The sequence below is a fragment of the Sorex araneus genome, chromosome 7 (assembly GCF_027595985.1).
Source record: "Sorex araneus isolate mSorAra2 chromosome 7, mSorAra2.pri, whole genome shotgun sequence".
NCBI lineage: Eukaryota > Metazoa > Chordata > Mammalia > Eulipotyphla > Soricidae > Sorex > Sorex araneus.
Genome location: NC_073308.1, coordinates 75,909,434 through 75,921,711, shown reverse-complemented (window position 1 = coordinate 75,921,711; position 12,278 = coordinate 75,909,434). Strand labels below are relative to the sequence as shown.

Below are 12,278 nucleotides of genomic sequence, written 5' to 3'. Positions count from 1 at the left end.
CTGCCCGGGCAGTCCTGGGTCCGGGAGCCGTGGCCAGCTGTAGAACCAGCTGCTGCCGTGGGGCAAGAAGGTGGAGGGTTGGGTCAGCCAGTGGCTCCCGGGGGACAGAATGGCGAAGGGGCTCTGGCCTGCGGGCCTGCGGCAGACACCTGTTCTTGGGAAAAGCCTGGAATTTGAGGATAAGGAGCCAGAGAAGTGTATTCTAGCTGAAACGAAAATGGGAATATGGTTACTGGGTGCGGAGTAAGTTTATGAGGCGATACTTTGGACATTCAGATAAGGAGAGATTCCTGGAAAGCATACGGTGTCCTGGAAAGGCTGAGGAGAGGCGGCAGCGCTGTGGCCGCCTAACGGGGTGTCGCGAGGAAGGGCGGACAGGGCACTACCTGGTGTCACACGCGCACAAACATGCACATTCACACGCATGCATGCGTGCCTCCCCACCCTGCGGGCTTCCTGCAGGGGCCCAGGCCCTGCCCCAGGTCCCCACTGCTTTCTCCCCTGCCCCAGCCGGGACAGCCTGGAGGTTCTGCGCTCCTCTCCTGCATGGGTCTCAGCAATGTCCCGCTGGCCCTCAGCCGCCGCCCGCCCTGGCCCTCCTGTGTGGACGGCCCCGTGCTGCCCCATGTCCAGCGCCAGTTAAGCAGGAAGCTGCAGGTGCGTGGATGTGCCTCTGTTCTGGCCAGTGAGGGGCCAGAGTGACGTGGCAGGTGGGCGCTGGCCTGGCCCCCGCCTTGACCCCCCCGCACCCTATGCGGCTGCCTGAGCCCACCAGGAGTGACTCCTGAGCAGAGCTGGGTGTTGGGGAGAAGACCCTCGGGACCCGGCTCCCGGGTGCCCACCTGCTTCCCCCTCAGTGGTGGTGGTTTCGGCCATTCGTTTGTTTTGTTTTGAGGCCACACCCAGCAGTGCTCAGAACTGGTGGCTTGGGGGCCCCAGGGGGGGCTGGGAGTTGAAGCTGGGGTGGCCACGTGCAAAGCAAGTGCCCCCCTTTCTGCACTACTGCTGTGGCCGTGCTATTCAGGTTCTTTGTACTTGCCTTTACTGTCACGTGGGCCCCTGGGGTCACCAAGTGTGAGGAACTGACACCTGGTGATGGGGGTTCGGGTTGGGCTGCCGACCTGTGCCCCCCAGCAGGAAGGCTGGCTGGCCCGGGCAGAAGCTGGGGCTGAGTGCTAGCAGGGCGGGAGGGCGCTCCCCTGCAGCTGGCTGACTGGGGCCAATCCCCGGTACCCCGTGTGCTCCCCCAAGGCCGTCACGAGTCAGCCCAGAGCACCGCCAGGTGTGGCCCCAAACAACCCCCGAAATGTTGCCTGGCAACCCCGGCGTGCATTGGCAGCCCGGGCGGTCTCCCCCCGCACGGGCGGCTTCTGGCCCTGTGCGCCCCACTGTGCCCTCTCCCCGGCACCCCGACAGCGCTGGGAGCATGGAGACATCTCTGGGTGGCTTCCCAGGCTGGCTGGTTTCTCTGTGCTCAGGGCTTCCTCCCGCAGAGGTTTGGGGACCTTGTGGGATGCCGGGAATGGAGCCTGGGTCAGCCGCGCTCCCGCCCAGAAACTACTTGCAAAGAGCTCATGGCCGGCCGGCGGGTCTTGTACTGGCGACGCCCTGGGCTGGATCCCCAGCCCAGGATCGAAAGCGATCACGGCGCCCTGAAGGAGCTCTAGCTTATTCCCGGCAGGCGCCGGCGCGCGGTCTGGTCGTGTCCACTAGGTGGCAGCACGGACCACAGGCCCTCTCGCTCCCCAGAATGCGCCCAGGGCTGTGAAGACCCCCGTGCCTCCCTCCCCCCGCCTCCGGAGACAGGCTGCTGGCGCTGGCCCAGGCCGGAGCTTGCAGGGTCTGTGGTCTGCTGTCCCTGCGCTGTGGCCGTGTGTTCGGAGCTGGGCCCTCCTTAGCCCGGCCACACTGCCTGGGGGTGCGATGAGCAGGCGGCCCCAGGCCAAGCTTCAGGATGGAGGGAGCCTGGGGGCGGCGGCGTAGGTGCAGGCCAGGGTCTCCAGCCGGCTCACACAGCACCACACGGCATCATACCGTCGGGCCTGGCGCCGGCGAGAACTGCAGCGGAGGCTCCAAGCCGAGTGCTCGCCAGGCAGTCGGGTGTGAGCCGCGAGCACTGTCAGGAGTGGAAGCCGAGACCCGTGCACACTCGTGTCTGTGCGGCTGGCCTGGTGGGAACGCGGGGGACGGGAGCCGCGGCCGTCTATGCGAGATGCCCGGCCCCTCCACGGGGACGCCTGGCCCTGACCACCGGAGCCTGCCGGACACACGAGCCCTAGGGACCAGGCTGAGCCCTTTGTGCGCCCACCCGGCGGTGCTGGGACCCCCCCACACCCCCGCACCGTGCTCTCCCGAGCCTCCAGGGCATGGGGGCTGGGCCCGGCAGCTCTGTCCCTCCCCGCGTTGTGCTCGCCTGCGGTCACTGCTGTGGCGGCCCTGGCCTGGCTTTGCTCCCAGAGATAGCCGCGTGCTGACCTCTGTCCCACAGCCGGCCGGCCCCTTCACCCAGCCCCGCTGCATCAGCCCTGCGGCCCGAGTCGCCCACAGGGACCTGCTGTCCACGTCCCGCCCCCAACTCCGTCCATGCAGCTGGGACAAGGAGCTGTTTCGGGGCCCCAGGACCACCTTCCCTCGGGCCTTCCAAGAACCCTGGAAAAGGCAACTGTCCTCTCTGGGGGCTGGGGCCACACCCGGCGATGTCAGGGCGCCACATGGGACCCGGTCGGCAGGTTCCCTCCCCAGACTTTGCTCCGTGAATCCCACCCCGCTGGCCCCAGGCCCGAAGGCTCTAAACTCGGCCTTTGGGAACAGCCCTGAGGCCTGCGCAAGCTGCAAGCCGGGGCAGGAGCCCTGCCCCCTCACCCCCGCAGCAAGTGCAAGAGCCGTCCCCAGCTGTCCCCGCGGCACAGCTGGCGTTCCCTGTTCGCTGGTCAGAGGGCTGCAGAGGCTGGGAACCGGCTGTCCCCAGCACCCGGCCAGTCCAGGTGCCCATCAGCCCACACGGGACAGCACTCGGGAGTGGGCGCTTCCCTGGGAACTCGTCCATGGTGGGGAGGCCGCAGTGGACATGGGCTGGGCACGGCCTTTGCATGGGCCAGTTTAGCGCCTGACTCCACAAACTAGGGAACAGATCTGAAGGAAACGGACTACTTGGGGGCTGCTTTTATTGTCTTGGGCCACGCTGTATGGGGCTCGAACCCGGGGCCCTGTGTGCCAGACACGGCCTGCAGCCCTCCGAGCCACGGGACCAGAAACCAACCGCAGGACTCGCGGGGAGGGAGAAGCCGTCCCAGCTCCGCGAGAAGATGGCAGGCGGTGAGCGGTGGGGCGGGCCAGGGTGGCCTCTGCTCCATGCCCGGGTCCCGCTGCAGGTACCCAAATAGGCCAGCCGGGGTGACTGGCCACAGACAACACCTGCTGCCTCTGTGGAGTCTCTCCTGGGCGCCCTCGGAGCCTCGGGCTGACCGAGAGAGGCCGCGGCCTGGGATGGCTGCCCATGAGGCGTGACGCCTTCTGGCTGTCACTGTCCCCAGCCTGCAGCTGGGGCTGAGATGACCAGGTGCCAGGCAGCAAGGGCCGGGGTCGGGACGAGCGCCAGTGCGTTTCAAGCGCCCGCAGGCGTGCAGACCGCGGGGAGCGCACATGGTGGCCGGGTGGGTCCGAGTGAGGGCGGCGTGCTCTGGGCTACGTGCATGCTTTATTCAGACGGTCCTGGTATGTACAGTACCCGCAGGCCTCCCCAGGCGCACACACGCTCACACACAGCCACACGCCACCCACGCCACACCCTAAGTCAGGCAGCCGTCGGGGATGGATTGTTGGTTGGTTTCTCGGTTTTTCTGAAAAGAGAAAAGCATGGGGGATGCATTTGGCCTTCCAACGCGAGTTAGGTTCGTGTACACGGACATACGTGGCAGGTAACACTGAATACTCCTTTGACGTTCTAGAGACAGGCTGACACGGAGATGCTGCAGCCAGGACACCCTCCTCAGGGCTGCTTGTAGTGACTTCCGAATTCACAGAGGGGCTTTCCCTAAAGTAATTCAAGTCTAAGTACGCGGAATAAGGCACAATGAGTATCGGTCTGCTGAGGGAGAGGAGGGCACTACGTTAGCGCGTCTTACGGGGGGTAGCTTGGACTCAGTCACCCGGAACCTGCTCTCAGCCCGAAGGGCTCCTTGGAAAGAAAGGTTGTGTTTTCCCTGACGAGCCCGGAAGGAAAAGAGGGAGCGCCCACCGTCTGGCTCTGACCCACTGCCCGCCCAGACGGCCCCCCGACCCCAGGACACCGGGCCAGGCGCGCCACAGGGCCTTGCACGCTTGAGTAGCAAATACGTATCTGGTTGTCTTTGATTAAAAAAAAGGAAGGAAGGAACCTCATGCTTTCTTGCTCGCCCACCACTCCTGAGCGCCGCAGCCGGCAGCCGCACACGGCGCAGGAGCGGGCGGCCACGGGCGCGCTGGGCACAGTCTGTCGAGGGTTCTCTGCAGCAGCGGAGCCAGGCCACAGATGCGGGCCGTCCCGTGAGGAGCAAGAGTCGCAGTTCTGAAGGCCCCGGCTTTGGTTGTTTACAAGTTCAATCCTGTTTAGTGTGATCCTTGGTGTCCTCCTCGTCTGTGTACTCTGACGGTTCTTCCCCCGGCTTTAGCAGTCTGCCCACATAATCGTACTTTTCTGGAAGATACAGCAACACCGGTCAGAGCTGTCAGCGCCCAGCAGACCCCTCCGCCCACCCGGCTGCTACCTGGGCCCCGCCCCGCCTACAACAGCCAACCCAAGCTGCTGCCCGGGAGCCCCGCCCCGGGGCCACACCCACCCCACAGCCAACCCAAGCTGCTGCCCGGAAGCCCCGCCCACCCCAGTCCTGGAGGTGGGGGGGTCTTGCCACTCGAAGCAGGGGGTTGGCACCACGAAGGTGCTACCCTACGGCGGGTGGGGCTCAGTGGCAATGAGGAGGAAGACCCTGTGGAGGCTCTGGTGTGGCGAGCACAGGGCCCCTTTCCGGGGCTGGCAGGAGGTGGTCAGTCTTGGAAGGGCCCAGAAGGCTGCCTCCGGGCTTCCTAGGGAGTGGGCAGCGCCCCCGGCACCCACTGATGCCCAGCTGAGTCTTCCTGGGCACACGGATACACCCAGAGGGCAAGGCTGGAGGCAGGCCTCGACCCCAGAGCCTGTCCCCGGCTGTCTGGAGACGTGGCAGTCCCAGCCAGCGCTGCCCAGAGGGATGGCTCAAGGGTAAGGCCAGGAAGATGGTTCTGGAACAGTGGTGCCTGTTTCCCAGTCTGCCTGAGCAGCTGCACGCGTCCCCAGGCCCCAGAAGCGCCGTACCTCTGAACTGCATCTCCCACTCGCGCACACTCTCCATCTGCACCGCGTTCAGGTCCGAGAGATCGTCATACTCCTCTCTGAGTGCGTCCTTGTCCAGGCAGAAGGTGGCCAGGCCCCGGGAAGCATCCCTGCCGGCAAATATCCCATAGGGGCCAGCTGGGGAAAGGAGCAGGCGTCAGTGCAGAAGGGACCCCCGCGCCCCCCGTGAGCGGGCTGCAGGCAGGCTCACTCCCAAAGGCACCCCCAGCTCACAGGGGCCGAGGAAGCTGGTTCTCGTCCAGCCCACCTTCGGGGAAAGAGCACAGCTCCACGCACGGCCCTTCCCAGGCCCCGCCAGCTGCAGGTGGCAAAGCCAGGAGGGCACAGGCAGAGGACAAGGCTGAGGGCAGGATCCCCTGCCAGGTACGTGGCATCCGAGCCCGGAGGAAGGCCCGAGCCCTAGCAAGTGGTGAGCCCGCCAGGCTCCCTCCGCGCCCGCGGCCACCAGCCAGCAGGCGGTCCTCCACACCGGGAGCTGACGCCCGTCACGGGCACGGAGGATGAGCGGGTGCCTGCCCTGCCCAGCCGTCCCTCCTCGGACCTGCACTGACCTTCCCCCAGTCTCAGGGCGACCCCAGTGTCAGACAGGTCAGACATACTCTGCCACTCCATCACTAGCTGAAACGCAGAGCAGGTACAAACCGACTCAGATGCCAGCGGGCGACTTCTCGGGGAGTGACGGTGCAGCCGTGCTGCAGGGCAGTGGCTTGCAGCCTCTTCCCAGCTGCGGGCCCGGCTGGGACCACTGTTCTAGACATCTGGGTGCCAGGGATCAAACCCAGGTCTCCCGCACTCGGGCCTGCGGTCTGCTCTGGGCCACACAAGCACCCTCGCGTGGCCACAGATCAGACACACGCCAACGTGCACCGGCCCAATGCAGTTCAGTCTTTAGAAGTAACACGGCGTGGCAGAGTTCACAGCTTCGAGACCAACACATCTACCAGTGGACCCCGGAACCGCTTCGGTACAGGCAGAGCCTGGAGGGACAGAGGTAATCACTGTTCTGCTGTCACCTGACTCTAGGGGGGCCGTCCAGCCCTGGGCCACATGGGGTGAAAGGCATCGGTGATCACAGTTCATCAGTTTGAAAGAACTACAGAGCAGAAAACTTCAGGGAAAATGAAAAAATAAAAATCAAAGAATCCTCCAGTATATAACAGGGTAATTCTGATTATTAGCCTGACTATGAAGCCACTTTTTTGGGGCCACTCCTGGCTCAGGAATCACTCCCGGCAGTGCCCGGGGACCATGTGGGACGCCGCGGCCTGAAGGACTGGCCTGCGCCGTACTCTCCCTGAGGATGCCTGCCCGCTGTGTGCCCTCTCTGGCCAGGGGGCCCCAGTTCTTATGTGCAAAGAGGAGACAGAGGAATGTTTCGGCTACTTCCACGACAAAGAACCAGACCCCCAGAGAGAGATTTCAACTCGTCTGTTTATGAATCATCCATTTTCTGCTCTGGTAAGTCTCAGAGCAGCCCAAGAGCAGAGGCTGAGGGAAGCCCTGGTGGGGACGGGGACGGAGCAGGGAGACCCCGGCACACGCCAGGCCCCGGCCTCCCCTCCAGGCCTGCTCCTGGTCTCTGCCCGACAAGGGCGCAGGGTGTCGTCCCGGGTCCCGCATGACCCCGGGGCAGTCACATGCTGGCACTTGCTCTGGAATGCTCAGACTGGCTCCCTGCGCCCGCCCGCCCACTGAGGGGAGTGTGCGGTGCCTCCGGGAAGAGAGCGACTTTCTCTCAGCACCTCCGGCAGCAGGAGCACGTCGGACCTGTTCCTGGGCCGCCAAGAGGCTGCCGGGAAACACCTTCACCTAGACAGGGAAGCCTGCGCACGCACCAGGAGCCGCACCAGACGGTCACACAGACGGGGCCGGGCACGGGCAGATAGGGACGGGCACGGGCAGACGGGCACAGGCATGGACAGACGGGGACAGATGCACAGACAGACGGGGATGGGCACACTCAGTGATGGGCACTGATGTCACAGACAGATGGTGACAGGCAGAGACGGTGACAGTGACAGGAACAGACTGTGATGGTACATGGGCACAGATCGTCAAGGTCACCAAGTCACAGACAGACGTGGTCAGACAGGCAGAGCTACGCACACAGATGGTCACGGCCAGTCCTGGGCACAGACAGTCACAAGCACAATCACAGGCACAGATCAGCAAGGTAGTGAACAGTCACATGGTCACGGTCAGACAGGCAGAGACAGACACACAGACGGTCACGGTCAGACAGGCAGAGACAGTCACACAGACGGTCACGGTCAGACAGGCAGACAGTCACACACAGACGGTCACGGTCAGACTGACACAGGTTGTGATGGTCAGACAGGCAGAGTCACACACAGTCAGTCAGACAGGCAGACAGTCACACACAGACATCACACACAGTCACAGTCAGACAGGCAGAGACAGTCAGACACAGACGGTCAGTCTGAGAGTCACAGTCAGTCACACACACAGACGGTCACGGTCAGACAGGCACGAACAGTCACGCACAGTCACACACAGACAGTCACGGTCTGACAGGCACAGACAGTCACACAAATGGTCACAGTCTGATAGGCACAGGCACACACAGAACGTCACGGTCTGACAGGCACAGACAGAGGGTCACCTCCAGTCATGGTCAGAGACGGCCCCCTGGGAACAGGACGGGCAGCAATGCTCAGAGCTTTCAGGACCCGAGAGCTGGGACAGGACAGGACCCGGGCAGGGCAAGAGAGGCTGCACGAGTTCGGGAAGAGGCGGCCAGGGCAGAATCTTCCCAGCATGGGACACCGCCAGCTGCTCCTCCAAATGAGGCTGAAAGTCCAAAGAGCAGACGCCAGGCGGGGCAGGCCCGGGACGGACACCCACACTGGACAGAGTCGAGCAGGGGCGGCAGGAGGCCACCAACGCGGTCAGCAATGCCTGAGGGCCCTTGCGGGTCTGAGGCAGCGGCTTCTCACAGCCCTGCCCTCGGGAGAGACTGACCGCAGAGGGCACTCAGGACACAGAAGGGGCGGTGGTGGTCCCGGAGCGGGAAGCAGGGCTGGCCACAGCAAGGCAGAGCTGTGCCACGGCCGTGGGCAGCAAGAGGACAGCCGCAGAGCCCAGACGCACTGTGGTCACGCGGTGGAAAGGCACTGAGGGCACCTCGGACTGGTCAGGGCCAAGCCGGGTCCTCGCTCACAGTCCCCATCCCTGTCCCACACGAACCAGGCGTCCATCTGGCACTGCCCTGAACAGGACTGGGCAGCCCGCACACCTCTGGCCAGTGGCCGCGTGTCCTGAGCAGGACCCTGAGCCCGCACGTGTCTGGTCAGTGGCCCTGTCCTGAGCAGGGCCGTGAGCCCGCACGTGTCTAGATGGTCAGTGGCCGTGTCCTGAGCAGGGCTGAGAGCCCGCACGTGTCTGGTCAGTGGCCGTGAGCCCACACGTGTCTGGTCAGTGGCCGTGAGCCCGCGCATGTCTGGTCAGTGGCCGTGTCCTGAGCAGGGCCGAGAGCCCGTGCGTGTCTGGTCAGTGGCCCTGTCCTGAGCAGGGCCGTGAGCCCACGCATGTCTGGTCTCTTCCCAGCTTACGACTCAACACAGAGCCCCAAGATGAACTCAGTGCGGCCCCTGCAGGAGAGGCGGCGGCCGGTGCGACCCAGGGAGCCAGGTGGGGGCCTCAGGGCCTGCCAGGGGGTGGGCAGGTGCGAGCTCAGGGCACACGGCAGAGTGGGGGCAGCCAGGGTACAGGTCAGGCGGGCCTCCAGGTGACGCAACTTTGCTGTGCTGCAATCCTGGACAGTAAAGAGGTGACTGAGCATTTCCAGAGGAGCCGAGACGGGCCGTCCCCACCCAGCTCAGGGGGCGGCGCACACCGACCGCTCTCCCCTCCTTTCGGGCAGAAGTGATGAGGCAGGGAGGAGAGGCGGCCAGACATGGTGCTCAGGACAGGGACAGGAAGGTCAAGAGCGACGTCCTGCCCGCCAGGTCCCGGGAGAGCCCGCAGGGAGCCCGCTCTGCCGTGGCCCAGGGGGACGCGCTCACAAGCCTCTCCTGGCCAGGGCTCGCCGGACGGCTCCCGCCCGGCTGGGGAGAGGGCCCCTCTCCACTTCACCTGGTACTGGACACTCGCATCGCTCAGCCCCACACAAGCCCGGGAAGGGCTTCCTCTGACGCTGCGGGGCCCAGCAATCACACGCACAGGGCCGGGCACGCGCCCTGCAGGCCGTCACCCCGGTTCGGTCCCAGCGCTGCCAGGAGTGATCCTGAGACAGAACAGCCCCGAGCACTCCAAAGCCCAGAAGTCCAGGAAAAGTCCCCCCAAGCAGACGGTGCTGGGGCCAGGCCTGCGTGCAGACCCTGATCCGGGCAGGGGTGCAACCAGGGCGCGCCTGTCACGCCACCCCACTGTACCTCACTGACCCCTTTCTTTCCTCACTCGCTGGACCCGCGCCTGCACTGTTACCAAATCTAATACCCACGAAAGTAGTAGCTGGCGCCAACTGTTGGCTAACAAGCGCTTACTCCACTAAATTAAAATGTCAATATTTCAGTGTCTAAAAACCTAAATTGAAAAATTGTTAAGTCCAAAGCAAAGGTCCTTCAAGGGCTGAAGAGAGCTGGGGGGGGGCTGGAGTGATAGCACAGCGGGTAGGGCGTTTGCCTTGCACGCGGCCAACCCGGGTTCGAATCCCAGCATCCCATATGGTCCCCTGAGCACTGCCAGAGGTAATTCCTGAGTGCAGAGCCAGGAGTAACCCCTGTGCATCGCCAGGTGTGACCCAAAAAGCAAAAAAAAAAAAAAGAGAGCTGGGGGGAGGGGGTGGTGCGGTGGGGGGCAGGGCAGGTGCCTGGGGTTCAGCCCCCAGCAGTGCCCTGGGCCCGAGCCTGGGGGTAGTAAGCTCTGAGCACCTGCGCGGCCCTCCCACCCCGGGCAAGCAAGGCCTGCCCTGGGGAAACGGGTCCCAGGCTGGCCGCGGCACGGGCGGACCCTCGGGGAGGAGAGGGACCGGGAAGACCCAAACTCAAAGGGCCTGGGAGGTGCCACACGCTCCGCGCGCGAGCTGGTCTCCAAGGTCCCCGTCTGGGCAGGTGCAGGGCCCGGCTCGGGAAGGGCGCGCACCCAGACCCTTATCTGCGCTCCCGCGGCTGCCAACCCGCGATGCCCTTGCTCCTGGCCCTCTGCAGATAGCTGGGGGCCGACACCGGCGGACCCTGCGCCGGGAACGACCGTTTACTTTGGTCCACCCGGGAAGGCTGTCCTGGTCCCTGCCCTCGGGTCGCCCACGCGCCCCCCAGTACTCAGAGGGCACTGCGCACCCTGCGGGGTCCGGGCAGGCAGCATCTGCTCCCGTGACTTGCTGTCCAGGAGCAGGTACCCGTGCGCTCGGCCGGCTGGGGTCGCGCGGCGCCTCCCCCTCTCCGCGCCGGCACGGCGGGCACGGCGGGCACAGCGGGCACAGGCCGCGCCCACCCTGCGCCCCCGGCCCGCGATCAGCGGCGCTCGGCAGGGCTGGGCGCACCAACAGGTGTGCGGGCTCCGGGGGCGCCCCAGGGCGTGCTGGGACCCCCGGGGGCAGCGCTGGGCCGCCCGCCCGCCGGCAGGACCCCGAGCGCCGGGAGACGCCGGCCGCCGGGACCCGGGGGCAGGGGACAAGGGGCAAGGGGCAGCGCGGGGGGCGCGACCCCGCGGGACGACCCGGCCGCCCCCGCCGCGCTCACCCGGGCCGTAGAACTTGCTGCCCTTGCTCACGTCGAAGACGCGCCCATTGACGGCCAGCAGGATGCGCGGCTGGCGCGCGCCGTCGAACTGGCGCAGCTGCTCCAGGCTGAAGTCGCGCCGCTTCATGCGGGGCAGCGCGGCGGGGCTGGGCTGGGCCTCCGCCGCGCCCGCGCCCCCCGCCCGGCGCCGCCAGCGCCGCCACAGCCGGAAGGCGCCGAGCAGCAGCAGCGCCAGCAGCGCCGCGCTCAGCAGCGTCTCGCCCGCGCCCGCCGCCAGCGCCGCCGCCCAGCCGCCGCCCGGGCCGCCGCCGCCGCCCGCACCCGCGGAGCCCGGCCGCGCGTCCCCCGCCGCCGCCGCCATCGCCGCCGCCCGGCCCCGCCCCGCGCGCCGCCCCGCCCCCCGGACGCGCGGCCAATCGCGGCGCGGGGGGCGGGGCCGCGCCGCTCCCCATTGGGCGCCGGCGCGCCGGCGTCGCCGGGCCCCGCCCCCCGCCCCGAGCCGCCGGCGCGCGGCCGCGCTCGTCGCGACGCCCCGCCCCCCGCATCCCTCGCGCGGCCTCGCCCGGGGGCGGGGCCCGCCCGGCCGCGCCGGCCGCCGCGCGCGCGGGGCGGGGCGGACACAGTGCGCGTGCGCGGACTCGGAGCGCCACGCGCTCCCTGTCTTCCGCCTCCGCGCATGCGCGGCGCGAAGGGCGCCGCGGGGTCCCGCTGCCCGCCATCCCCAGTGTCGCCGGCTTCGATTGTCACCGCCCCCGAGTGTCATCGTCCCCAGTGTCACCGCTAGGTCCTGAGTGTCACCTTCACTGAGTGTCACCGTCCTGACTCTCACCACCCCGAGTGTCGCTGCCCCCGGGTGTCACATTCTCGAGTGTCACCGCCTCAAGTGTCGCTGTCCCCGAGTGTCACTGCGGGGTCCTGAGTGTCACCAACCCAAGTGTCACCACGGAATCCCCAAGTGTCACCGTTCCCAAGTGTCGCTGTCCCGGAATGTCACCATCCCCGAGTGTCACCATCCAGAGTGTCGCTGTCCCAAGTGTCACCGTCCCAGATTGTCACCGCAGGATCCCCAAGTGTCACCATCCCCAAGTGTCGCCGTCCCTGAGTGTCAACCCCAGGTCCCGAGTGTTACTGCCCCTGAATGTCACTGTGGGGTCCCTGAGTGTCACTGCCTCGAGTGTCACCGTGGCTGCGTGTGGCACCTCCTGGATGTC

General features: G+C 66.3%; 1 protein-coding gene across 1 annotated transcript; it reads right to left on the bottom strand.

The window, feature by feature from the left end:
* Positions 1–3,678: 3,678 nt before the first annotated feature.
* On the bottom strand, positions 3,679–11,428 carry PGRMC2 (progesterone receptor membrane component 2). The gene is made up of 3 exons (XM_004606277.2): positions 11,068–11,428; positions 5,327–5,482; positions 3,679–4,675 (listed from the first exon to the last, which is right to left on the bottom strand). Exons 1-3 carry the CDS (start codon positions 11,426–11,428, stop codon positions 4,578–4,580), a joined length of 615 nt encoding a protein of 204 aa, XP_004606334.2. The 3' UTR covers positions 3,679–4,577.
* Positions 11,429–12,278: the final 850 nt, after the last annotated feature.

What these genes read in the sequence shown, in the direction of transcription:
- PGRMC2 (XM_004606277.2), bottom strand. Translation starts at nt 11,428, where the DNA reads ATGGCGGCGGCGGCGGGGGACGCGCGGCCGGGCTCCGCGGGTGCGGGC. An exon ending in CAGCAAGTTCTACGGCCCGG is followed by an intron (nt 5,483 to 11,067) that starts GTGAGCGCGGCG and finishes TCCTTTCCCCAG; the next exon opens with CTGGCCCCTATGGGATATTT. An exon ending in GTGGGAGATGCAGTTCAGAG is followed by an intron (nt 4,676 to 5,326) that starts GTACGGCGCTTC and finishes TGTATCTTCCAG; the next exon opens with AAAAGTACGATTATGTGGGC.